We start from the raw sequence: 24,816 nt of genomic DNA, 5'->3' as shown, positions 1-24,816 counted from the left end.
GATGCAGGAGAATCTGAATTCAAGACCACCCTGTCCTACAGAGTGAGTTCCATGACAGCCAGGGCTATACAGAGAAACCTTGTCTCAAAAAACCAAACCAACCAATCAAACGAACATAAAAATTATATTATCAGGAAATAAAAATCCTTGAAGCTCATTTTTCTTCTCGTTCTCTTTCATTAATATCATACTGATTATATAGAATTAAGAAAACACAAATGGAACACTGAAATTTTATTTTAAACTTCAAAATTATTTAGTATATTTGAATCATAAACATCTAGATTACATATATGAATATATCTGCTCATTGTGCTTCACAGTTCTGAGAAGGAACATCATTTAAGGACCTTCCAGGTCAGAATCACAGCCACATCTGAACACAGCACAGAGACAGGAGCACAGCAGGTGTTAGTACTGGGTTATACAAATGCTCCACAGGTGTCTAGGGCACGTGAATGATCACTAGCAAAGCCCACCATGCACCACCCCACTACTGCTGTGGGCACTGCACCTCTGGGGTTGACTTTGAAGACACATACATGATGTTGTATGATTTCTTACAAGCTCCTTTGTCCAATTTGCTTGTAATTTCTTTCCTTTCTTTCACTTCTGTTGGAAGTCTTGATTCTGCAGTTAACCTACAAGCAATAAAGTAGATATTCTGAATTCAAGTATGGTCAGAAAAAGAAATAAATGCCTAATAGAGTGGGCCTCCAAACAGGGAAGTACTATTTTATGAACACAAGACAAAAACTATAGTAGACTCCATTACGATACTGGATGGCTGACTCTAAAACAATATTTTATATCAGAAGGCTTAATTTTTAAAAAATGTTTAATGTTTAAGTATCTTTAAATCTGATCAAAGGTCAAGCAATACCTAAAGTAGTAAGTAAAAGGAGATACCCACCACAAGAAAACGGAATACAAAGTTCAAAGTGCTAAAGCAATATTTTAAGGTTGGCACCATATACAAAAAGTTAGGCTCAGGATAAAATAACACAGACCCTGTAGGCTACCCAAGTAGAGATCTGTCTCAGACAAAAAAAAAAAAAAAAAAAAAAAAGAAAAGGAAAGAAAGAAAGAAAGAAAGAAAGAAAGAAAGAAAGAAAGAAAGAAAGAAAGAAAAAGCAAGCTAACAAACAAAAAAACCTTCAAACTGAGTTTCCGTCAGGAAAGCAGATAAACAGTGCAGGAGATGTTTCGAAAGAGTTCATAAATTCTTCATGGAGGAGCATTCATTATGTGACTAAAGCACTCAGTATTCCAGTTCTCAGCGAAATGCATCTTTACTGTGACAAAGTTAACGTCAAACCATGTGTCTAAGCTATACAAGGAAAAAAGACGTAAAGCTGGAAATGTTCTAAGTCAGTAGATGGACTTACACACTTAAAAACGAATGCTCTGTGGTATTTTCTTATTTGTTTGTTTCACCAGACAGATTTGAATCCATTAGAGGCATGCATCTATGTAATGTTTCTCAAGCCTCAAAGTGCAGAAAGAGAAATGAACACCAACAGCAAGGTGGAGTGTTTGCCTAGAAATCCACCTCCAAAGACACACTGTCAAACAGACTTCCCAGGCAGCAGGCAGAGTCTGCTGAACTCCTTCCAGGACTGCTTGAGACTAGGGGTATGTGCTAGAACATCAAGTTTTTATTTTACATGTCTTATAGATATAAGCATTATTTTAAAAACCCAACACAGTAATGCAGCAGCAAAGGAAAGTGATTCTTCTTGGTGAACACCAAGTACTGGAGACTTAAAATGACAGAAAGCCTAACAGAAAGCCCTTTGGTATGCGGGGGGCTGTTTCTCGCTATCTTAGTTAAATGTCCGATTCTGCACCCACTCTCTGAGATTCACATAGCCCTAGAAGCTCCCAGAGAGCTCAGCTCACGGTGAAAATGCTCATCAATAAGCTCAATTTTTAAATGTACAAGGGTATTATTTTAAATACATTTAGCACTGCACGGTATGCAAACATCGTCCATCTCCTTAAAACTATCTAGCTCCTTCATTTGCTTACTCACTTTTGAAAACCTTTTATATGGTGTGTGGGTACATGTGTCCCACTCTATCTTTCCTGTGCTCATCCTTTCCGACTTCTATTTCCACGTCACATGTACATCTATGATTCTATCTACCTATAAAATCTGGGTGCCACTAGTGAGAGAACATGCGTTCATCTGAGTTTTGCTGCACTAGTTTAGCATGAGCATCTCCAAGTGCATTCATCTTTCTCCAAACTACCGAGCCTGTGGCCTCTGTGGCTGAAAAGTTCCACTGAGTACGTATAGCACACATCCTCTGCCCATGCCGGTGATGCTGGACATCTAGGTCAGCTCCACACTCAGCTACTGTCCTGCTGATCTTGCTGGACAGATCTAGAACCTCAGTCCACTCCTGGGCTCCACTCTTTTACCTTCTTACCTCTAGTAGTTTTACTTTAAAAGACAGCCCTTTGGAACAGAGCCCTCCATACACTGTCTGATACTTTTTCTGGTAGTTACAGACTCAATTACACAGAAACTGGAAACTCAGAAGTTTTGGAATAAAAATGAAACTAAATTAGCTTTGATATTTAAAAATGTCAAGCAGGCATCAAAGCCTATTTCTGAAAACTTAGTATAAATATCAAAAACCGTAAAAACTTTTACCTGCTCTTACGCCAAAATTTAAGTCTAAGTGTCTCAGGCTGAAAAGTATTTGAAAAGCCCTTTGAGAGAGTTGGTTTTCTTTCATGGCTACTCTTGAGAGAAAAACAACAGCCCATTGTTACTCCCCCAGGGAAACACTCTGGAACGCGGAGCTGGGCTGTTTCTGCTTCATGGACTCAGGACATGTAACTGCCTAGTATCCATCACTTGTGTTCGCTGCCCTTTCCTGCTGCGATCACCTTGGTCTTTCGGAGCTGCTGGCGAGACCCAAAGGAGGGTTGATAAAACTGCAAAGGTACAGTGCACACAATGCTAGGAAAGAGCACAGACAGAGCAGCATGGCACCGTTCAGGCAGGGAGAAAGACTGAGAAGGCTGCCGGCAGCCAGGCAGAAAGACACACTGACCTGGGAGGACAGGGGCTGTTCCCACTTTGTTCACGCAAGGCCTCAGTGTTGGCTGGACCATCCGCAAGCTTCACACATTTCTTCTCCTTCTTTGGCTGCATATCCTGAGGCAGGCTCTTGTGAGGAGAGAGAGTGGCTGGCTGGATGCTTGAAGAGGCTGGCTGTTCCCACTGCACAGTGTTATCTTCTAGGTTATTAAGACAGGACTCCTTCTCCTCTGTCTGAAGTGGGAGGCTAGGAGCTTCTCCCACGGCACTGGTAGCTGCTGTTGCTTCTGGGGTGGTTATGTTCAATGGCAGCACCTCACGCCTCTTTTTGAGTACAGGGACTTCAATTTTCTCTGCAAGAAAAAAATTATTAAAATATATACTCAGTGAATAAAAACAAAGACACAACCCTAGGAAACTGAGTGAGTTATATATAAATTCGTTTCCTTTTTTTGTACTCTTAACATACCTTTTTCTCTTTGATGAAACACATATTTTTAAATTACTGTTCCTTTCTTCAGTACTTATACATGGTCATGGAAGTGAACGTTGCATGTTAAGCAGCCCACACATTTAAAGAGTATCCCCCATTTTCTCAGCTCTCCTGCTAGCCCCACTTGTCCTCATGGTCAGCTTCACTCCTACTTTGTTGTATGTCTTTCATCCATCTTTTTGATAGACACTCTTGGCTGGTTTTGTTTCTGGTCTAGGAAAGGACTCCAGGCTTTACCCTCACTGAACTCCAGTTCTGGCCCCATAAGCTACCAACTCTACCTTGCAAGACCATCTGTAACTTTTTCCTTGTAAATTCTGTAATATATAAAGCTCTAGCATGATCAGGGTGTCTTGGTAAAAGCTGGAAGTTCTCTTGAAATATCTGGGATGTGAACAGCAGTGGTTGAGTCCAGGAGTTCCAGTTCGAGTCCTGCACTGCAGCCAGGTAGTAACTTCTCTGCACTTCGGTGTCTTTAAATTTAAGAACACTTGCTTCCCTCAGTACTGTCTTGTAGGGATGAAATGAAAAGCACAGATGGAACTCTGAAGATTGGCAACAAACACCTACTAGAATTCGTCTATAAAATACATTCAGAATCTGGCCACTTCTACGATGGCTGTCTCTTGGTCCCAACACCCTGCCTCACGGCAGCCACTGCACACCCTCTATCCTCATGGCCTACTGATCCCCTATGTGGGTCCCACAGCCACTCAATTACTTGCTCCAATGTCTCTCTCCCACTGCCATATCAATGTGCCCTTTCATTTTCAAAATAAAAATATTAGAGTATCGCAAGGAAAGGAGTTCCTTGTTCAACACTACTGCTTTCTAATCAGCATGTCCCTTTCTTTTGCACTGCTCCTCTGAATCACCCCAATCTCCACCACACTATGTCTTTGCTGGGTTGGCAGATCTTTGAAATTCATAATGGGTAATGCTTAATTAGGGGAGCCTATTGGAAGAAAAGAGAGAAAGGATAGAAAAAGATGCTTTTTAAAACCTATAAAAATCTTCCTATTGTCAACTATCTCCCCCTAGTGGTGAGAGTCATTATAGTTCCCAGAGATGACTGCAAAGAGGCAAAGGACCCTTAAACTAGGCGATGAGGGAGGAGGGAATAAGGGACAGGGCTACAGCTAGGATACAAAGTGAATAAACTATAATATAAAAAAAATAAAAATTAAAAAAGAACCCTTAAACTAAGACATGGTATTACAACCTTCTGGGCCAGAACAAAGGCATTCATATATTTCTTAACACTGACTTGCTATTTTTCTATTTGTACACAAAAAAAATCCATTGTTTGCAGTATATCAGCTGAAGAAAATATATGGGTAGGCAATTTCCTGAGTAATTAAACCTATTGTATTTCCCCTATCAAAATGTTTTTCCTTAAAAATGAACTCCTGGGCCATTCATGACAGTACACATCTTTAATCCCAGCACTTAGCAGGCATCAGTGGTAGGACCTCTATGAATTCAAGCCTGGCCTATACACAATGAGTTCCAGGCTGGCCAGGATGACATAGTGGGACCCAGTCTCAAAGTTAGGTAACTATAAATAAATCCAAGATAAAAAAAAATGGAAGAGGGTAGAACCTGTATTTCCATCAATTATTCCTCCAGAGTTTGAATAGCCATGCACTCAAAAATTCTTCATAGGTCTCAGAAAAACAAAATGCAAGAGCAGGATGGTGAAGACTCTAGAACAAAAACATACACAGCGCCTGAACTATAAAAAGGTTCTCTGTGACTGTGACTCTCTTCCCTGAGCCACTATGATATCCTGCACAGAATTTAGTGAATATGCTCAAAAAAGACATGAAACTAAAAAGCTTCTGTAAAGCAAAGGACACTGTCATCAAAATGGCACAATATGTCAGCCTAAGGACTGGGAAAGGATCTTCACCAACCCTGTATCTGACAGTGGGCTAAAATCCAGAATATATAAAGAACTCAAGAAGTTAAAACAACAACAAATCAAGCAATCCAATTAAAAAAAATGGGGTACAGAGCTAAACAGAATTCTCAATAGAGGAATATCAAATGAAACACTTTAAGAAATGCTCAATGTCCTTAGCTATCAGGGAAATGAAAAATCAAAACCACCCCTGAGATTTCACTTTATACCCATCAGAATGACTAAGATCAAAAACTCAAGTGACAACACATCCTGGAGAGGATGTGGAAAAAGGTGAACCCTACTCCATTGCTGGTGGGAATGTAAACTTGTACAACCACTTTGGAAATCAACCTGGCAATTTCTCCAACAATTAGGAATAGCGCTTCCTCAAGATCCAGCTATACCACTCCTAGGCATATATCCAAAAGATGTATACAATAAGGACATTTGCTCAACCATGTTCATAGCAGCTTTATTCATAATAGCCAGAATCTGGAAACAACCCAGATGTCCCTCAATTGAGTAATGGATTCAGAAACTGTGGTACATTTACACAATGGAATACTATTCAGCAATTAAAAACAAGAAAATCATGAAATTTGCAGGCAAATGGTGGGAACTAGAAAAAAATCCTCCTGAGTGAGGTATCCCAGAAGCAGAAAGACACACATGGTTTATACTCACTTATAAGTGGGTATCAGAATATAATATAGGATAATCATACTAAAATCTCTATACCTAAAGAAGCTAAGCAAGAAGGAGGACCCTGGGTGACATACTCAATATGCATTCAGAAAGGCAAACAGGATAGACCTCAGAAGATGGAGAAAACAAGGAACAGGATAGGAGCATACCACAGAGGGCCTCTGAGAGACTGTACCCAGCAGGCTATTAAAGCAGATGCTGAGACTCATAGCCAAACTTTGGGCAGAGTTCAAGGAATCTTAGGAAAGAAGGGGGAATTACAAAGACTTGGAAGGGACTGGAATGCCACAAGGAGAGCAACAGAATGAAAAAATCTGGGCCCAGGAGTCTTTTCTGAGACTGATACTCCAACCAAGGACCATGCATAGAGATAACCCCAAGCCCCTGGAAAGATATAGCCCACGGCAGCTCAGTGTCCAAGTGAGTTCCCTAGTAAGGGGAATAGGGGCTGTCTTTGACATGAACTCAGTGGCTGGCTCTTTGATCACCTCTCCCCTACCCCCCCCCCGAGGGGGGACAGCCTTACCAGGCCAAGGAGGAACACAATGCAGACAGTCCTGATGAGACCTGATAGACAAGGGTCAGATGGAAGGGAAGGAGGACCTCCCCTATCATTGGACTGGAGAAAGGGCATAGGAGGAGAAGAGGGAGGGAGGGTGAGTGTGGGAGTGTTAGGGCTGCAGCTGGGATACAAAGTGAATAAACTGTAATTAATATAAAAAAATAAAAATAAACAAAAAAAGAAAGACACGAAGAGGGGAAATTTGACTTCCCATCAGCCTGATTCACTATGTAGGAGTTTCAGTCCTGCACTGGCCCACAAGGGAGAACCATGGGGCTATTCTAACCCAAGCCAAAAGAGAACAAGGAAAAACAGGCCAACAGAAATTAATATCCAGATATTGACAGCGGCCCTTCATCCTTGCCAAACATTTCAGACAGACTACATACAGGTTTCATGTTGCTGGAGGCATAGTTTACATGGCCTTTGGACTAAGTGTGTTGACTGGCTCTTCCACATAAGAGCCATAAGAGGTCCTGGGTGCCCTCTTATAGACTGTCCATGGGTCCACCTAGAGTGGATATTATATCAACCACATAGCTATCATAAAAACTGGCAGCTAACCTGTGCTAAAAGTGACCTCTAAATGTTTATGTGGAATATAAAAAGTGGGTCTGCTCAGTTTACAAACAAACAAGCAACAGCAAAACTAACTTCCCCACCAAAACAGTGAAACAGATGTCACAAGCAAACACAGATGGCAAGGAATATGATAACAAAAACTTAATCCGTTAATAGGACTGAGAAAGAGGGGGAAAAAAGCAATAAATGAAAAATGAAAAAGAGAAAAGTAGTTAGTGAGTCAGAAGACAGGCTGTTTGAAAATAAGAAGAAAATGAGTAAGAAAAGAAAACTTCAGCAGTTTATGAGACACTATCCAAAGGAAAAGTCTATGCCACTAGTACCAGAAGAGAAATAGAGAATGACAAAAGGTACAAAGTTTATTAAAAACAAAAAACGAACAAACAAAACAGAAAACTTTATAAACCCAAAAAATGCACAACTATGGGGAGGTCAAAAGTCTGATCAGACCCAACCCAAAGAGTCCAACTCTCAAAAGTCAAGGAAAATACTCTGAGAGCAGCATAAGTCAGGTGCAGAAACAGCAATGGCCCCACAGCAGACTTCAGAGCACTGAAGGGAAAAATCTTGACAGTCAAAGTAGTTCTTTGGGATTGAGAGAGATACTCTTCCCTAATAAAAGCTGAAGACTAGACTTCACTTTGACTAGACCAGTCTTCCAAGAGAAGGTACAGGGTGTTCAAAAGGAAGGTGTTAAGATGCTAATGTGCTACATGAAACCATCCAAAAGGGGGGATGGAGTGACAATGGCTCAGTGTTAAGACCACTGGCTGCTCTTCCAGGACCTGGGTTCAATTCCTAGCACTCACATGGCTGCTCACAACTATTCTTAACTCGAGATCCAGGTTATCTGACCTCTCCAGGACCAGGCATACACAGACATATATGCAGAAAAAACACTTTTAACAAAGGAACAATTACAACCAATTGTTAAGAGATAAGAAATACAAAATGAGTTGAAATTTGCCATCAAAATTCCAAGGAGAGAAACATATTTAAAACTGTCACAATTCGGTTCAATTAAACTTGTTTTAAATACTAAGATGTTCTTTATAAGCTTCGGTAGTTATAAATTAAAAAAAAAAAAAAAAAAAACAAAACTAAAATCTACAGCCTGAAATCAAACGTACTGAGAAACATTACTCAGAAATGAAGAAAGTAGGAGAGGAAGAAAGAAAAGGCCTACCAGAAAACAACCAGCAATCAACAGCAACAAGTTCTTAACGATCCATAATTACACTGGATGCAGATGGATTACATTATCTAATTAAAAGACAGAGCATGGCTGAAGGGATTATGAAAACAAGAAGAGCCAATGCTGCTGAGGTGATACTCAATCTGCAAGGATATACAGAGGCTGAAAATGAATGAGCAAAAATTGTAATCCACCAGAAGAAAGTGGAATATATATGTCAAGTCAATTAAGGTTCATATTAAAACTATGAGACTAGGATATTAAAGAATGGTAAAGAGGCCAAAACCAAGTATAAATACAAACAAACACACCAAACACATGATTAAATCTGTATTAGACAGAGAGCAGGACATGCAGCAGCTGGCGATGGCAACACCCCAATTACAGCAACGGAAAATCATCCAGACAGAAAGCCAGCATGTTCTGGATTTAAAGTGCACTTCAGACTTCAGATGGAGCTAACAGAAACTTACAGAACATGCTATCCAACAGCTGTAGAATTCACAGGCTTCTCTGTTGCTTATGAAAATGACAAGTTAGGAAAAAAAATTGTGAACAAAAATAGACAAACAAACAAAAAACCCCAAACTGAGGACCCATCAAATATCTTTTCTGATCCCAAGGAAACCAGCAACAGAGAGAACACTGACCAAAAGAGCTGAACAGAAAGCCAAGAAATTAACTAATCCATCAACACAGAGCTCCTGTATTCACAAAATCAAAACATAACAGGGAAATGACGATTTCTTCAGTTAACTGTGCTAAGAAAACTGGCAACCATACACAAAGCACTACACATCTCACCTCATATGAAACAGAATCATCTAAAAATGGATTAATCACTAAATGCAATATCCCAAACTCTAAAAACACCAGAGGAAAACAAGTTAACTGCTACATGACTGCTCCAGTGAAGACCTTTTAGAGAGGATCTCAAAAGCATAAGCAATAAAAGCAAAAAGAAACATGGGATCATATCAACAGCAAAGGAAACAATGAATGGAAAGAAAATGTTGGCCAATTACACAGCTAATAAAACATTAATGTCTATAAATTGTAAAAACCTTAAAGCAAAATACCACAAAAGCAATCTGATTTTTTAAAAGGGCAAAATAAAGGCTCCTGAGATGGCTCGCTGGCTAAAGTGCTTGCCTGTGAGCCGGACAACCTGAGTTCAAGCTCCAGGGACTATTAAGCGGTAGAAGGACAGAACCAGCTTTCCAAAGTTGCTGTCCTCGCAGCACATACATGTGTGTGTACACACCACACAGAAGTACACACTCACCTGCAGTAGTAAGAGATGCATGTTTAAAAACCAAATGTGATCTCCCTCACCGGAGAGCTGTACAGCAGGACAACCAGTCAACCTTAACATACTGTGCATTTCAGGGTCAGAGGAAAGGATCTTGAAAGCTCTCATAACTTTGACAGGATAAAAGTTTAAGATATTAAACTTAACCCATGAACAGTTCTGAGATGTTTCTAAAATGATGAATATTAATTACCTTGATTTAATCATTATATAACACAGGCATAACCACACTGTATACTAATAAATAACTATTATGTGTCAGAAGAAAACCAATCAGAACCCTCAATATGGACCTGGAAACACAGACAGCTCTTGAGATCAACACTATATTTCCTCAGCCTTTCTGGTGGTGGGTCCCAAGGACACGGGACTAAATTCTGGTCAACGGAATGGCAGCACAGAACATCTAAAGAGCCTGAATCCTAACATGCACACTCCTTCATCAGTCCTGGAATGCTCCTCCAGAGGTTCATTAGAGGGGGTGAAGAATGAAGTGATAGAGAAAAGGAGGAAGGAATAAGTACTGAACCCAAGCCTTGTTTAGTGTTTCTATAAATAAACTTAACTGGTCTAGTTTCCAGTATCAGCTGATTCAACTTCAACAAAATAAAAGCTGGGCATTGGTGACATGAATCTATGATCCCACTCAGGAGGCAAAATAAAGAATATTTTGAGTATGAGGCTAGTCTGGGCTGCACAATGAGACCCTTTCTCAAAATAAACTTCAAAACTCTTTGAGTCACCATGAGATGCTACAATCTTAAAGGACAAAAACTCAAGCTTTTGCTATTCAGTATGATGAACTCAGATATCAGAAGAAAAAACATGATTATATTCATGATTATGTAGTAGCCAGTTCTCTTAATTTTCCTACACATTTGACAGCTACACTAACTACAGACACATAAACACAAGTTAGTTCATAATGACACTGGTAAAATGCTTCAAAACACTTCCTTGTTCCCCAGAGCTACTCATGATTTGGAAGACAAAATCCTGTGAAACACACACCTTCAGGTTCATACTTCAGCTTTAATTCATCTAGCTTAGCTCTCAGTTTCATATTTTCACTTTCTGAAATCTGCAGATGTCTTTCATTTGCAAACAGTTTCCGCTCAATCTCTAGGGCTCGCTGGCTCTCAAATAATGCCTTCATCCTCTGAATGGATAGCTCGCCTTTTGTACCTTCATTCTCTTTGCTACAGTTAACAGAAAAGAATAATTAAAGAATATTAAAATAATACTTGATACAAACACGGTGGAATAAATATTATGTTTTAAAAAGTCATTTTTTTCTGAGTTTGCAGCAATAAAGAAAATAATAAACAATTAAAGTAAGTCTTAACAATGCAACCCCCACAAAAATTTCACAAATTCTTAAGGAAACAAAGGGAGAAAATATTACATGAAATTTATTCTTGAATCTTAATTGAGAAACTTAGAATTCTTTTCACTTACCTTAAAAGAAATGCATATTTTATATAAACTCATAGGCTACTCAAAGACATTTTTATTGACTTTTCTGAAAATTTTTTAACAATTAAGAACAGCTTTTAAAAGATATCAGTCAATAATAATAATAATAATAATAATAATAATAATATAAGCAAGCAAACCTTCACTTTTACATTCACAATCCCAAACACTTACTTTAATTTATCAAGCTTTAGCTGAAGTAAATCTGCATAATAGGTGCTGTCTTCTAGAGTACAAGGGAGAGCTGATGTGGAAGGCTTAGATTCCATACTTTCATATAAGTTCTAAGGAAAGCAAAACCTCTTATTACACAAAGTAGACAGCAGATCAGGTTTGCTGTAACAGCACAGCCCCCACTAAGTAGGGGGCTGCACAGGACATCCCTATGCAGCCACCATGCTAACAACCACCCTCTTCACTCACCTGCCCTCTGGAGCAAGGAGAGTCAGCAGTCCTTTGTCAAATAAGGACAGTGACTCGGGGTGACACGGGCATAAAAATAATGTGTTAGTTCTGAAACCAAGGCTTCCAACCACAGCAGTTCCACAGTTCCCTCTGCTAGTTTTTAGAAGGGAAGAAGCAATGACTGCTGGGTTCAATTCTGAACTTTAGAGAAAGCCATAAAATGAAAATCCACGGAAAGGAAATCCTGTAAGTTATTCTTGCTGTCCACCCCCTACACACCCCAGTATTGAAGGAAATTCCTTGTATTTCTCTAGGGAGTAAATTTGTTTTAAAATTTACAAACAATATTAACACTGCAGAGACCCCAATCGCAATAATTTCAAAATGTACTTTTCAAAGTATAGTGCTCACCCAGTGTTGGCACACCAGTACCCAGTAACACAAGGTACATTTAACAAAACCTTCCTTCTTTCAACAGTTTTCTAAAAGATAGAAGTAAAACAACGGTCGAAATACAGAATGCTTAAGGGACTGTTCACATTTACAAAATCTGTTACTTAAAAAAACCTGAATCTTTTACAAGAAGCTTAATGAAAAGATACCAATGTTCCCTAAGGTAATTCAAAATTTAAAAATTCATAAATGTAATATAACCCCAGTAAAAAGATCAAATAGTTCTGTGTGTGTGTGTGTGTGTGTGTGTCTGTGTGTGTTGCATACATTATGCAAGAGAAAAAGCAAACATGGAAAAGTAACCAGAACACTGTGAAGAAAAAAAAAACTAGGGAAAATAAAGTCTAAAAATAAAAACATACTACAAAACCTCTTTAACTTAAGCAGTACAGTACTGCTGTAAGAGGTGAGCTGAGGTGTTAGCTCTGAAACCACGGCTTCCAACCACGCCAGTTCCACAGTTCCCCCTCCCTTCTCTGTGTTTTAGAATGGAAACACAGAGAATGTTGGCAGATCACGCATACACAGAGACTTGGTATCTGACAGCCCTGGCAGGTCACTGGGGTCAAAGGTAGCAAGTAATGCTGGGACTTACGTCACAGCATATACATAAGACTGAGTCAAGGCTGCCATTGGTTCCAAAAAGTTTAAAGAGTGAGTCAACGTGTACTGAAACTGGAAGTTAACTACAAAATATACCATCGAGGTTAAAAAATATTGAGAAATTCGATTTAAAATTTGGCTGTGTTTTTAAAAAGATGTTTCATATACCTTAAATTTCTCCAGATTATTGATTTCACCTAAAAGGTGTTTTATTTCACCATTCTTCTGCTCCAACATGGCAAACAGCCGCTCCTGCTGCTCAAATTCTGTTTGAGATCCCCTCATCCTCAGCAGAGTGGAGATTTGTAACTAGGAAAAAAAAAATCATCCCCCAAAATCAAAACTGAGATCCTGGTAAACACATTTCTGGTACAATTACTGTTTTGTGCTCTACTAATTTGGGTTTATCTCGGATTCATTAGTTCTTTTCCATCTCATAATCTGAAAACATTTGCATTAGAAGTTTTGTTGTGGATATGATGTCTGAGTACTTATGACTACTTTTTCTGGTTGTCTGAAGTCTTTAACATATTTGTCTGTGAAATGTACATTCATCTACATGTTGTGGTCTGGAAGCAGGCCATTCAGATGGCACAAGAGCCTGGTCAAATGTTACCTGCTACTCTTCACTTGAATTAACACTATGGGTCTACTGGAGGTTTTCTAAAATTTTTAATTAAGTGGGAGAAATTGTTAAGTTACCCACAGAAATAAACGACAAGATGGGAGCGCATTTTACTACACGTTAAGCCCAGGACAACTCTAAGAGGCACGTTCTGGCTATCACCTTCCCACTTACATATGAAACCTAATACTGCATTTCACGTATCTCATCTAACTCCCAAGCTTAATTAGTGAATTTCCTTGTTGCTTTGGTAAAACACTTATAAAAGAAAATGAGGAGGGAGCCTGCCTTAGCAGCATCATGGTCAGAGAGGAGGGGTCAGATATAACAGACAGGTACAGACAGGCCTGCTGTTTTCTGTGGCAAGCTTCTCCATAACCTCTCACATGATTAGAATGAGGAAATGAAGAACAAAGAACCTTACAATTCAGTCTCTATCCTTGACTTAATGAGTTGCAGGTGATAAGGAACCGGTCTAGATGTCAATAAAAACTAGGCCTTCCTGTGAGAAGTGGTGAGAGAGCGAAGTCTGGATGAAGTAGGAAACAACTTATGGTCAAGAAGACAACGTGCTACGAGCGAGAAATAAACTATTTCTCATTCCAACTTGACAAGACTCACTGCCTACCTGGTGAAGCCAGTGAGTAACCACTCAAGCAGTCAGCAGCTGCTTTCCCCAAGATGATTTTTTAAATATAAAATCAGAATCATGCAATTCTACAAATAACCATTTAAGCATGGTTTCTGAAGGAAAACAGTTTCCTGGACATATATGCATAAGCAGTGCCAAGACAAAGCAGATCTGGAGGCCCTGACCAGTGATGAGTCTATACCTTCATTTTGTTCATCTGCTCTCTGGTGAATGCATTTTGCTTCTTCAGTGACTGATACTTGACTTTCATCAAGTTGAGCTGGCGTTCCATTGCCACCCGTCGATCCTCCACCTGGAAAATATTAATGTGCTTGCTCTTGTAGCGAATGGAATGCCAGAGTGGTCAGCTCAGTCATGAGAACGCTTGCAAGTACCTCTGCGAACAGAGAGTTTCCTTTACTGTTGGGATCCAACGCTTGCTGGAGTGCATGAGCCAACTGCACCTGAAGATCCTGATTGTCTATGCGAGCTTTCTGGATAGAAAAGAGAACAGTTTCACTGATGGAGATCCGCAGACAGCAACTGGTTACTGACCGGAGCACTGCGCCACTCGTACCTCCAAGGCATTATAATAAGACACTGCTTCCTTCTCTCGCTCCTCTTTTTCTTCTTGAAGCCGGTCCACCTGGTGCAGTAAGGAAGTATTGAAACATTCTAGTTGCTCTTGTTTGTACTGCAGTTCCTTGACCTCTTCCTTGAGGGCATCCTATTCAACAAGAACACAGACAAGAGTTCTGAATAATCTTTCACGCAGCAGTTGATTCAGTGTTAATGAAAAAAACGTTATTTTAAAATGTTTTTTAATAAATGAATTTTTTTTAGCAGAAAGCCAACGAAAATACCTTGGAAACTGACTCCTTTTCAATTTTCCACAGTTGAAATGAAAAATTCGTATTGATATACATTTTAATTTCCACCGTACTAACATTTTATATTGGGCTTTTATGACCCAAACTCAAATGAAAATAAAAGCCTATAAATGATTCCAGAGTTTTCATAGTGTAAAATCTGCCTTATGTAATCATAAAACAGAAAACTATTTATCCATGAAGTAATCTTCCTGAAAACTCTGCAGGGTGCTTTTTTGTTAGGTCAAAAGCCACCTCAGTCCTTAAACTAGTTCTTAGAGCAATTACAAGAACATGCAGAAATATTCTATAGTAAAACAAGAAAACACCTGAGACATAAATTACCTTCACACCTTCCATTTCAGTTAGCTCAATCTGAAGAGCCAGCACCTCCGAAGACATGCTACTGTGGCTGCGCTGCTCAGGCATTAGCCGGAGCTCTTCAGACTTGCGAGAGAGAAGTTCCTCCTGGTCCTCCAGCTTCTGCTTCAGCTGCTTTTCACTGAGCCTCGCTTCATCTAGCTCCACTTTCAGTTTTTCTAACTAAATCCAGAGAAGACAGAGAAAGATTCTCAACCTTCATACTCAAGGGCTACTTCCTTTCTGAAAGCTGTATTTAGAGACCATACCTGACTTTCCAGGTGCTACTCTACAGAAACGCACTGGATCTGAGTGACGCGAGCAATGCAACTCTCCCTCCCCCTCCCGCAGGGCTGGGAAATGAACACAGGATCTTGGGTTTTCAAGTTAAACACCATTTTACATCCACACACACAGAGTGTTTTTTCAACAGAGTCAGGAATGACCCATGCTAGTCATCCAAGTAGACCTGGTTTCTTAGAAGCAGCTGAAGGTGGTAGAGCATGAGGCATCCCTAAAGAACAGGAAGTACTCATCTGCAGGCCTTAAGCAGAAGAGGCAAGGGCAACAATGATGCAAGCAGGTAACCTGGTTAGAAGACCACACTCCTGTAATGATGGTCTGGACTACAGGGACAGGAGCTACTGTGATATTTTACACATCAACTCCTTGGAATTCAATGACAGATGAAATGTGAGAAATATGAAAAAGACAATGAGTAGACCTTGAGAAATTTAAAAACAAATGGTTTCAGAATAATGGTAACAGGATTTTTTTTTAATTTACTCCTTTTTCTTCTATAAAAAGGCCATCTTTATAATCATCTTTGCTTTACCTAGTCCCCAAATATTTCCTCTATCATATCTACTTAGGTAATTAGTGTTACTGCTAATTGTATGCAGGAATAAAAAAAAAAAAAATAAGGATAGATCATTTCCAGTTACCCACGTCTCAAATCAGATTAGCTGAAAACAGGATTAGTACCTGTCAGAGACACAGGCAAGAGAAGTGTGTATTACACAAAGCATCATTTACTTAGGAATGATTTCACCGATACCATTATTCAAAATGGAAAAATATGTAGTTAGTTTAATAAAAAAATTGTAGGTGAAAACAGACATAGAAAAATATTAAAAGACACTATAAAAAAACAACACTAAGCATTGAAAAACAGACTTCTGAGAAAATAGGCCATTAAAAAAATCTTACCAAGTTTTGGTAGAGTAGGATCTGAAGGCCTAGATGTTTGAGAGGCAAGGTGAAGCCCCTGGGAAGCTGTGTGTGGGGAGGGTTAAGGTGAATGGACTCCCACTGAACAGCTGCCCACTCTATGTTTATAATGGAACCAGTATAAAAGGTATCATCAGACCGAGTGCATGAAGTCAGTACTGTGGTTTGCTGACAATTTTTGGTTCTTATTTTGTTCGATTTATTCAGTTTGCCTACCCATCAGCATCCTTGTCTGTCATAATGGAGATGATGTGACCTCCTTCAGAGTTCTTGTGAGGACTGCACCATCTTTCTTCCATAAACACATTAAATAGTTGTACCTCTAAAACACATTAACTTACTATACATAGAGTTTGCACTAATTGCAGAACTAGGTACCTTGCAAGATGAACCACACCACAAGCTATAAGCACAGTACACTGGTTACTAATATTACAAATATTTCAAATACGAATATCCAACTACCAAATTTAAATAATTAGATAAATAATTGCATGTAATTAGAAGACAAATATGGATAAAAATTCCATTAATAGCTTGTTTCTCAGTGTTTCCACGCAAAACATTAAGATGGAGAAACCTTATCTTGACTGTTTGGCAGAGCTAGTACTTAAGCACCCCAACCACCCAATACTTACAGACAGCTATGCAAACACACGTTTTTTTTGCTCTGAAACAGATCCAAACCTTATCTTTCAGGTCATTCACTTGCTGCCTGTGGCTTCTGTTTAGATTCATTTCTAACTGCTCCAGCTGCATTTTCTGTTGTTGTTTCACAGCTTCACATTCAGAGCTCAAACTTTCTAACATCCGACTCTTGAGCTCAACTTCTCTTTGAAGGGCATACTTCTCTTGGTTATAATTCTGAAAATACATTTAATGCATTATACAAAATGCCTGTACAAAACCCTTCAATAATTAGATATTATTAGTTAGCACAGTAAGCTGGTTCTTACCTGTTTTATTTGCTGCTTTCCAAGTAACAACCATCTGTCAAATTGGGAATAATGCAGCTAATCTGTCTTTTACTTCTCTGAGGTAAGGGCAGGGTTACATTCATGTTCATGTGGGAAGCACACAAGTACATGTGTGTTAATGTAGAACAGACAACCTCAGGCAATGGCCACCTTATTTTGGGGACAGTATGACCTGGAACCTGCCTGCCAAGTAGGCTAGGCAGAATTGTCAGTGGGCTGAGGTGCAGAGGTCCGCCTATCTCTGCCTCTAGCACTGGGATTGATAAGCATGTTCCACCACGTCTGGCTTCTTACATAGGAGTTCTGGGAACAATACTCAGGTAACTATTTTACCAAATGAGCTATGAGCCCACCCTTGCTAATCAGTCTTAATGAACCCCAAACGGTATATTTGGAGACTACAGTGATCTCAAAACACTCATGCTGAAAGAGGGAAAGGCATAGGTCCCAGGAAATTTCCCATATCTGCTTTCCAATCTGTGGTCTCTGGCACCCAGGAAATTTCCCATTTCTGCTTTCCAATCTGTGGTCTCTGGCACCTGAAAGCTAGCAGTGCAAATGGAAATGGAGGTGGCATTCTCTAGATTCCAAAATCCAAATGAAACCTCATACTTATGAGTGATAAGGCTTTCCTGAAAAAAATCTTGCTCTTAATTAAACAACTGTCATGGTAGTAAGTCTTACATTGATCAAAAAACTAGGAATTTGACTGATTATTAGAACAGTAAGTTACATTTAATTGAAAACAGTACACTATCAGGATCTTTTCATAATTTGAATCCATTTGAAAGACAACAAGAAAAAGTAAAGGAATCTTTGGTAGCACAAGACTAAACACACTGTAACAACCTCACAGAGACACTCAGCTGTGGGACACAGGACCCAGGTTCCAGAAAGACATTCAGCCCTCCTTCCCAACAACTATCCATTCTATGCAAACTCAAAAGGTAGCAAATGTGAAAGGTAACAAACCCAGTAATAGATAAAACATGGTGCCTAACTTCAAGATCAGAATAGAACAAACACTTAGCAACACTAAGCCACAGTGATTGCTACTGAGGACAAGGGCAGGCTAAGAGGAGGCTTTCTAAGGGATATGATGTATGAACAGATTCTCAAAGTAAGAGAAAATGCTCATGCCAGATGCTCTGCTGCACAGAATATAAGGGAAGCGTGTTCAACATATCATATTGTGTCAGGCATCTGAGCTCCAGTGCATCTTATCTGCAGGGGATGTTTCCAGAACCCCTGCCTGATGGCTGGATCCTCAAATAGTACCAAACCCCACATAAACCATGTTTACCCACCTCCAATAGGCAATATGTATCCTGACAAAATTTAATTTTAAATTTGATACAGTAAGAAATTAATGAATAATAATACAATGAGCAGTTTAGAAAGTTATGTGTCATTTTTCTCTCAAAATCTTAGTGTATTATAGTCACTATTCTTATGATGCTAGATAGCATAATATCCATGTGACAAAATGAAGTGTGGTGTGTATAAGGCATTTTGACAGTGTCAGATGACTAACGACCATACAAGACATCAAGAGTGCCATCTGCTTCAAGTACCCTGGACAGCGACGCATGTTCCAGGCAAGATGCCCCCATTACAGATTTATAAATTGTTTATATAAAAATTTGTCCATATATTCCATATGCACAATGACAGATGGGAGAAGCATGTTAAAGCCTATGCAGGAGGTTTGCTTTTGCTCCAGTTCACTATCAAGGAGGGATAAAAAAAAAAAACCCACAGCATGATGGTCTATCAATTCCTATGGAAAGAAAATGAAACAAGGATGCTTTATTATCATTCAAATATTCCTGGTAATCACCGCTTTCATCAATGAAATGCTCTTCTTTGTATAATACTTTGAAAAACAGTGAAACGGGTAAAAAGGAAAAAATACTGAATCAACCTTTACTTTCAGAGTATTATTACATTTACAAAATAACTACAGTATGAAAACATGCTACAGTAAAAAAAAAGTATTCCAATTTCTTCGAAATGTTTTTGTTTGTATTTAATGAGATAAAGCAGGGTAGAAGAGGGATTATGGGGACTGACAATAACACTGAAAGTCTTTTGAAAAAAATTCTTGTAAAAGCTTCCTAAAATGTATACATGTATAAAAAGGGGGTTAAATAATGTTACCATATAATTCTGGGTCAGTATTATACCCAAACCAGAAATGTGTTTTTGAGTTGTTGGCCAAAAGGATCCCATAGACACCTCCCCCAACCCCAGCAACATTATAACTACTGCCAATCCTACTGTCAATCGGTTGCCTTCTACAACTTGCTGTAAGAGCTTATTACTAAAGTCACCAACATGGAAAAATCTAGCTGTGCTTAGCTAGAAGCTTCACCCTACTGACCAGTGTCCAAACTGCTATGCACAATACTAGAAGAGCAAAGTATTGATCAGTTTTACCCAGCTACAAACCCTGTGAGCCACAATTTAATGACCTGACTGCAAGGTAGGCCTACTGGCACAATAGTGGCTTGAATGTTAGGAGAATAATCGTGCACCTTTTTACTTAGATTTGAACACCGCCATCCCCTTCTACAAGATGAAAGCCACGCCTGACACTGGCAATAAGACCAAGAAGTTGAGGCTAGATAGGTCATGGGCTAGGGGAAAAGCTACAATAATTATTCTGCTAAATGAGCACAGCAATAAAACTCCACTAACATACTGCTCTATCTATAGTTCTGCATATCACTCAACTCTCATCAGAGATGTTCTTACAGTAAATGGTAATTAACACAGAAACTTACAGTGGGCAGGGAACAAGAGACTCTGGAATGCTCGGCCCTAAATCGGCTATCTTACATCACAGCCTTCTTCTCAATATTCAGGGATCCATTTGGAAGAGGGGGCAGAAAGACTTTAGAAGCCAGAGGCTCCTAACATCAAGGAAACATCAAGGATAAACAACATTTTCCAGATAAACATCAAGGAAACATTTTCCAGATATAACATGGCAGGTGCACATATGAACTCACAGAAACTATGACAGCACATACAAGACATTCAAAAAAACTCCAGCCAAACAAAATTTCAGCACAGGGTAAGGGAAATGGGTACAATGTACCATCCCTAACCAGGAAGCTATTTGCAATTGAAAGCTGATGGGAGAAGAATCAGTTTTCCTCAACAGAGTAACACTGGGTGAATCAACCACATTCCAAGATATAATCCATTCCCAGGAGTTGTCAGCCAACAGAAATTGGACTCCATGGTTTTTGTTTGTTTGTGTGTTTTAAAGAGAAAGAAAAAAATATGAAGTTGGGTAGGGAAGTATAGAGAATCTGGGAAGAGTTGGGGGTGGGTGGGAAAAAAAACATTTTACATAAAATTTTTTAAAGAATAAGTAAAAACATTAAAATAAAACAAAAAAAATAGGATTAAAAAATCAATTAAAGTCAGAAAAAAGGGCTGGAATTCTTTTCATCATATCCCCCAAAGCTCTTCTATTTTAAAAGAAACCTCAATTTGGTGAGGTATTTTCAAAACAATTGTGCAGCAAGACTTTATTTACATTCTGAGATATATGATCTTTTTTTTTTTTTAAATTTGGCATTGAGTTCTCATTAAGAACAGTAATACTTGGAAAAATTACCTGTTATATTTGTAATTCTGTGATTTAATTATAAAATAATGAGCATTTACTATTAAACAGATTTAGTCATTTTACAAATAATTGTATGCCAGGCAACAGGTGTATATGAATGAATAAGAACAAACAAAATTTCCTCTCATGCAGCTTGCAACTCTGAGGATAATTAGAGAGAACTAAGAGCAAATTTTCACAACTTTACATTATACAGTCAGTGTCAGTCATTATGCTGACATGACATTTAACTGAAAGTCTATGGTTGAGGACAAAATCACAAAAATTGGGGCTGAATAACTCCAGAAGAAGAAACATCTAGTATAAAGCCAGTATAGGTAAGAAAAAAGGAAAGTGGTTGAAATGTGGTGATAAGTTAGGCAGAGGTCAAAACAGAAGGATATACAAATTCAAGTAAAGAGCTCAGATTCTGTTGAAAATAAAACAGAAATCCCTGTACGGCTTTTAGAAGGAAAGAAAGGACACCTCTTGTATATCTTCTTATGACCACTTGGACGCGTGAAGCATGAATGGTGTGAAGGGTAATGCTGGAAGCTGGTAACTGGTTAGAAGGCTACAGTAGTGAAGATCCCAATCGTCTTTACTCCAGTGGAAAGACAGCTGTGGTCTAGGCTAGAACAGCAGAATCTCAGGCAGATGTTTTGGTTGTGCTCGTTTTTGTTTGTTTGTCTGACAAGTTAACACAAACCTAGACAAATGTGGGAAGAGGAAATCTTAACTGAGAAAATGCCTCTGTAAGACTGACCTGTAGGTTAAGCCCATAAGGCATTTTCTTCATTAATGATTGATGTAAGTGGTCCCAGCTCAGGGGTTATACCACCCCTGGGCATGAGCTCCTGGATAGTATCAGAAAACAGGCTGGCCAAGCCAGTAAGCAGCATTTCTCAATGGCCTCTGCATTAATTCCTATTCTGACTTCTCTAGATGAAATAAACCCTTTCCTCCCAACTTGCTTGCAGTCATGGTGTTTCAACACAGCAATAGAAACCTAACTAAGATATAAGTCAAGTCCTTAGATTTATTAATAAATAAAATGTGGGACTCCTTGACTCCAGGCTCAAGCAACTGGATGAATGCCAATCATTTAGCAAAGCAAGTGAACATCCAGTTACCAGGGAATGAGCTGTTCTTCTTGTGTTAAGCTTGATGCGCATTAATGGCAGGTACCTGAATATACTAATTTAGCCTTTGGGGAGAACCAAAGGTTTGGTGAAATGCCATGGAGCATTTAGATACTTAGAACTATAAAAGGGGTGAGGTCACATAAGTAGAGCATGAACTAAACAAAACCGGTCAGTAAATGTAGCAAAGACAGCAAGCATTGCTTGACTTTTCAAACTCAGAGCCCACTATTGGAAAGAACACTGGAAATTCATTTAGGTCATTCCCTTTTTCAATGCAGCTAGGGTGGGTAAGTTTAGGTCTTCAAAAAAGAATGAACAGTTGCCAAACAAAACAAGTTTTTAGTTCCTAAGCACATCCTTGCAAACAGGTGTATTGGATCCTACCTCAGTTGTGGTGATCATTTCTTCATGATATTTATCCAATTCTTTCTGCAATTCAGTTTGCCTCTCCAGCAGCTGTAAGCCATACTGTGCCGCTTTCAGTCGCTCGTTTTCACACTCTTTGAGCTTGTTTCGAAGATCTAAGATCTCTGCCTCCATATTTTCTATTTGCAGCCTACTGTAAAGAGAAAAGACAACTGCTTGAGCTGAACTTGGAACTAAACGTAGTGACATCAGAGCAAGAGAAAAAAAAACATATAGTCAACACTAGTGTCATAAAAAACAAAGGGATATTAGAATTTTATTCCTAAACTGTTAGACAATGCCTCTCATCAGCAATAGCACAGTAGGCAGTGAGAAATGGCCAAACTCTACAAAACCTGTGAAGGGAAAGTCAGCACAGTTTTCTGACAGGTGGATTCTAGAATGTAGAAAAATGTAAGAAACAAATATAAGGCTTCTGGCATGGGCAATTAATAGAATGGGGTTGCCCTCCGTTGAGGCACAGATGGAAAGAATGTTATGGGGAGAAAGAATTTATATTTTGAATATGACATGTTTCAGCAGTTGAATATGTAAGAAGGAGAGGGGCCTGGGCTGAAAATACAAATTTGGATACTGCCAACATTAAGATTTCTTATCACTAGAAGATGAGCATCATTTCTGACAAGACTCAGAACTGAATGCTGTCATGAAGGAAGGCCATAAAGTACTCTCAGGTATGACCCATTAAGCAATTAAGTAAAGGCAAAATTCCTTCAGGAGGTGGGAATGAACAGTCACGGCAAATGGTGCTAACTCAAATTAGGTGAGAACTTGGAAACTGTCCATTGGATTTTAATTTTCAGGTCACTGGCCAAGGTGTTCTGGTGGAGAGCTGAGCTGAAGGGTTTGAGAGAGAATGGTAGGCAACGCAAGGATGGGCTAAATGACATAAAAGTCAAGAATACAACTCCAAAGCCTGATGTTCTAATCACATTTCAGTCCAACCTCTGAAAACCACAACCTGCATAAAGCATTGAAGTGACAAAAAGGTCTGTGGATAAGCTATCTGAGTTCTAGACCACTTCCACTACTGACTGGCTACATCAGAGCGAAAAAGGTTTTTATTTGTTTGTTTGTTTGTTTTGATTTTTCGAAACACGTTTTGTCCCTGTAGCCCTATCTGTCCCGGAACTCGCTCCGTAGACTAGGCTGGCCTGGAACTCACAGAGATCCGCCTGCCTCTGCCTCCCTAGTGCTGGGATTAAAGGCGTGTGGCACCACGCCTGCTTGGCTGTGAAAGCTTTTTGTAAACATCTTGTTTTACCTACTTTACATATTCTATAAGAAAGGGGGAAAAAAAGCGCCTCTAACTAGACTTAGAATATTAAAGCTGATAACACATGAATACTGACTATGTATCAGTAGAAATACCACGGAAGCCAAACGGGATTTTAAACTTTCTGGTGGCCACATTTTCAAAACTAAGTACATTTGAAAACATTTAACCCAATGCATCCAAAATGTTACGACTGCAATCCCTAATCCTTGTAAAGAATACTTAAAACCAGATGCTACAAAGAGAATCCTCTGTGTGTGTGTGTGTGTGTTACATATTTGCAACAGTTAAAGCAGGCTAGGGGTTACGAAACTGGATAACTCATATTCGAAGGTCACCAAACTGGTAATCAAGACGGCACAGTGCCTTATTTACCAGCAGCCAAAAGAGCTGCTAGGCGGTCCGACCGAAGACAGCACCGAACCGGAGGCGGCTACTGAGAACTCAGGTTCCGGGAAAGCAGGAGTTCCGCCTGCGGACGCCCAGTTCTTACCTCCCGCCGCCCGCCCTTACCTCTCTCCTCACGCTTCTGCAGAGAAGGCTGCTGCAACCGGAGGACTGTCCAGAGATCACCGGGCGCCCAAACTTCGTGACAGTAAATCCAACTCAGCACAGAAAACCCATCCTAGTCATTCGGCTGAACGGCTGCTAAGTAAGCGCCGGAGTTTTTGAATACCGTTCTCGCGAGAACTCGCATTTCTCACGTGATGTCTTGCCCAATCCGAGCCTCCGCCACACACAAGATGGGCGTCTTGCAGCGACTGCGCAGGCAGGCGGCGCACCCGGGACTTTTAGGTTTTTCCGCGCGTCAGTGTTTATAACTGTCTGCTTGTAGTGAACTGAGTTTCTGAGTTTCTTGTATTTGGCGTCGTCTTTAGCAGAGCCATTGCAGGGGACCGTGTCGCCGG

General features: G+C 39.5%; 1 protein-coding gene across 2 annotated transcripts; it reads right to left on the bottom strand.

The window, feature by feature from the left end:
- Nucleotides 1-219: 219 nt before the first annotated feature.
- On the bottom strand, nucleotides 220-24,614 carry Spdl1 (spindle apparatus coiled-coil protein 1). Of its 2 annotated transcripts, none has more exons than XM_021631552.2 (12): nucleotides 24,422-24,614; nucleotides 22,591-22,762; nucleotides 17,150-17,326; nucleotides 15,218-15,415; nucleotides 14,581-14,730; nucleotides 14,399-14,497; nucleotides 14,206-14,316; nucleotides 12,916-13,056; nucleotides 11,461-11,570; nucleotides 10,822-11,009; nucleotides 3,069-3,408; nucleotides 220-641 (listed from the first exon to the last, which is right to left on the bottom strand). In XM_021631552.2, exons 2-12 carry the CDS (start codon nucleotides 22,744-22,746, stop codon nucleotides 494-496), a joined length of 1,818 nt encoding a protein of 605 aa, XP_021487227.1. In that variant the 5' UTR covers nucleotides 22,747-22,762; nucleotides 24,422-24,614; the 3' UTR covers nucleotides 220-493. The 2 variants fall into 2 exon arrangements, with proteins under 2 accessions (XP_021487227.1, XP_021487217.1); XM_021631542.2 differs by having other exon boundaries at nucleotides 22,591-22,765; nucleotides 24,422-24,612.
- Between the last annotated feature and the right edge of the window lie 202 nt (nucleotides 24,615-24,816).

Source organism: Meriones unguiculatus, chromosome 11 (assembly GCF_030254825.1).
Source record: "Meriones unguiculatus strain TT.TT164.6M chromosome 11, Bangor_MerUng_6.1, whole genome shotgun sequence".
Classification (NCBI taxonomy): Eukaryota; Metazoa; Chordata; class Mammalia; order Rodentia; family Muridae; genus Meriones; species Meriones unguiculatus.
This window is presented reverse-complemented; position numbering and strand designations above follow the sequence as displayed.

Bases quoted from the DNA above. Each gene is read 5' to 3' on its own strand.
- Spdl1 (XM_021631552.2), bottom strand. From the start codon at position 22,746: ATGGAGGCAGAGATCTTAGATCTTCGAAACAAGCTCAAAGAGTGTGAA. The intron at 17,327-22,590 runs GTAGGATCCAAT...ATGTATTTTCAG, and splicing joins AAATGATCACCACAACTGAG to AATTATAACCAAGAGAAGTA. The intron at 13,057-14,205 runs GTATAGACTCAT...TTTTTTTCCTAG, and splicing joins AGCAGATGAACAAAATGAAG to TTACAAATCTCCACTCTGCT.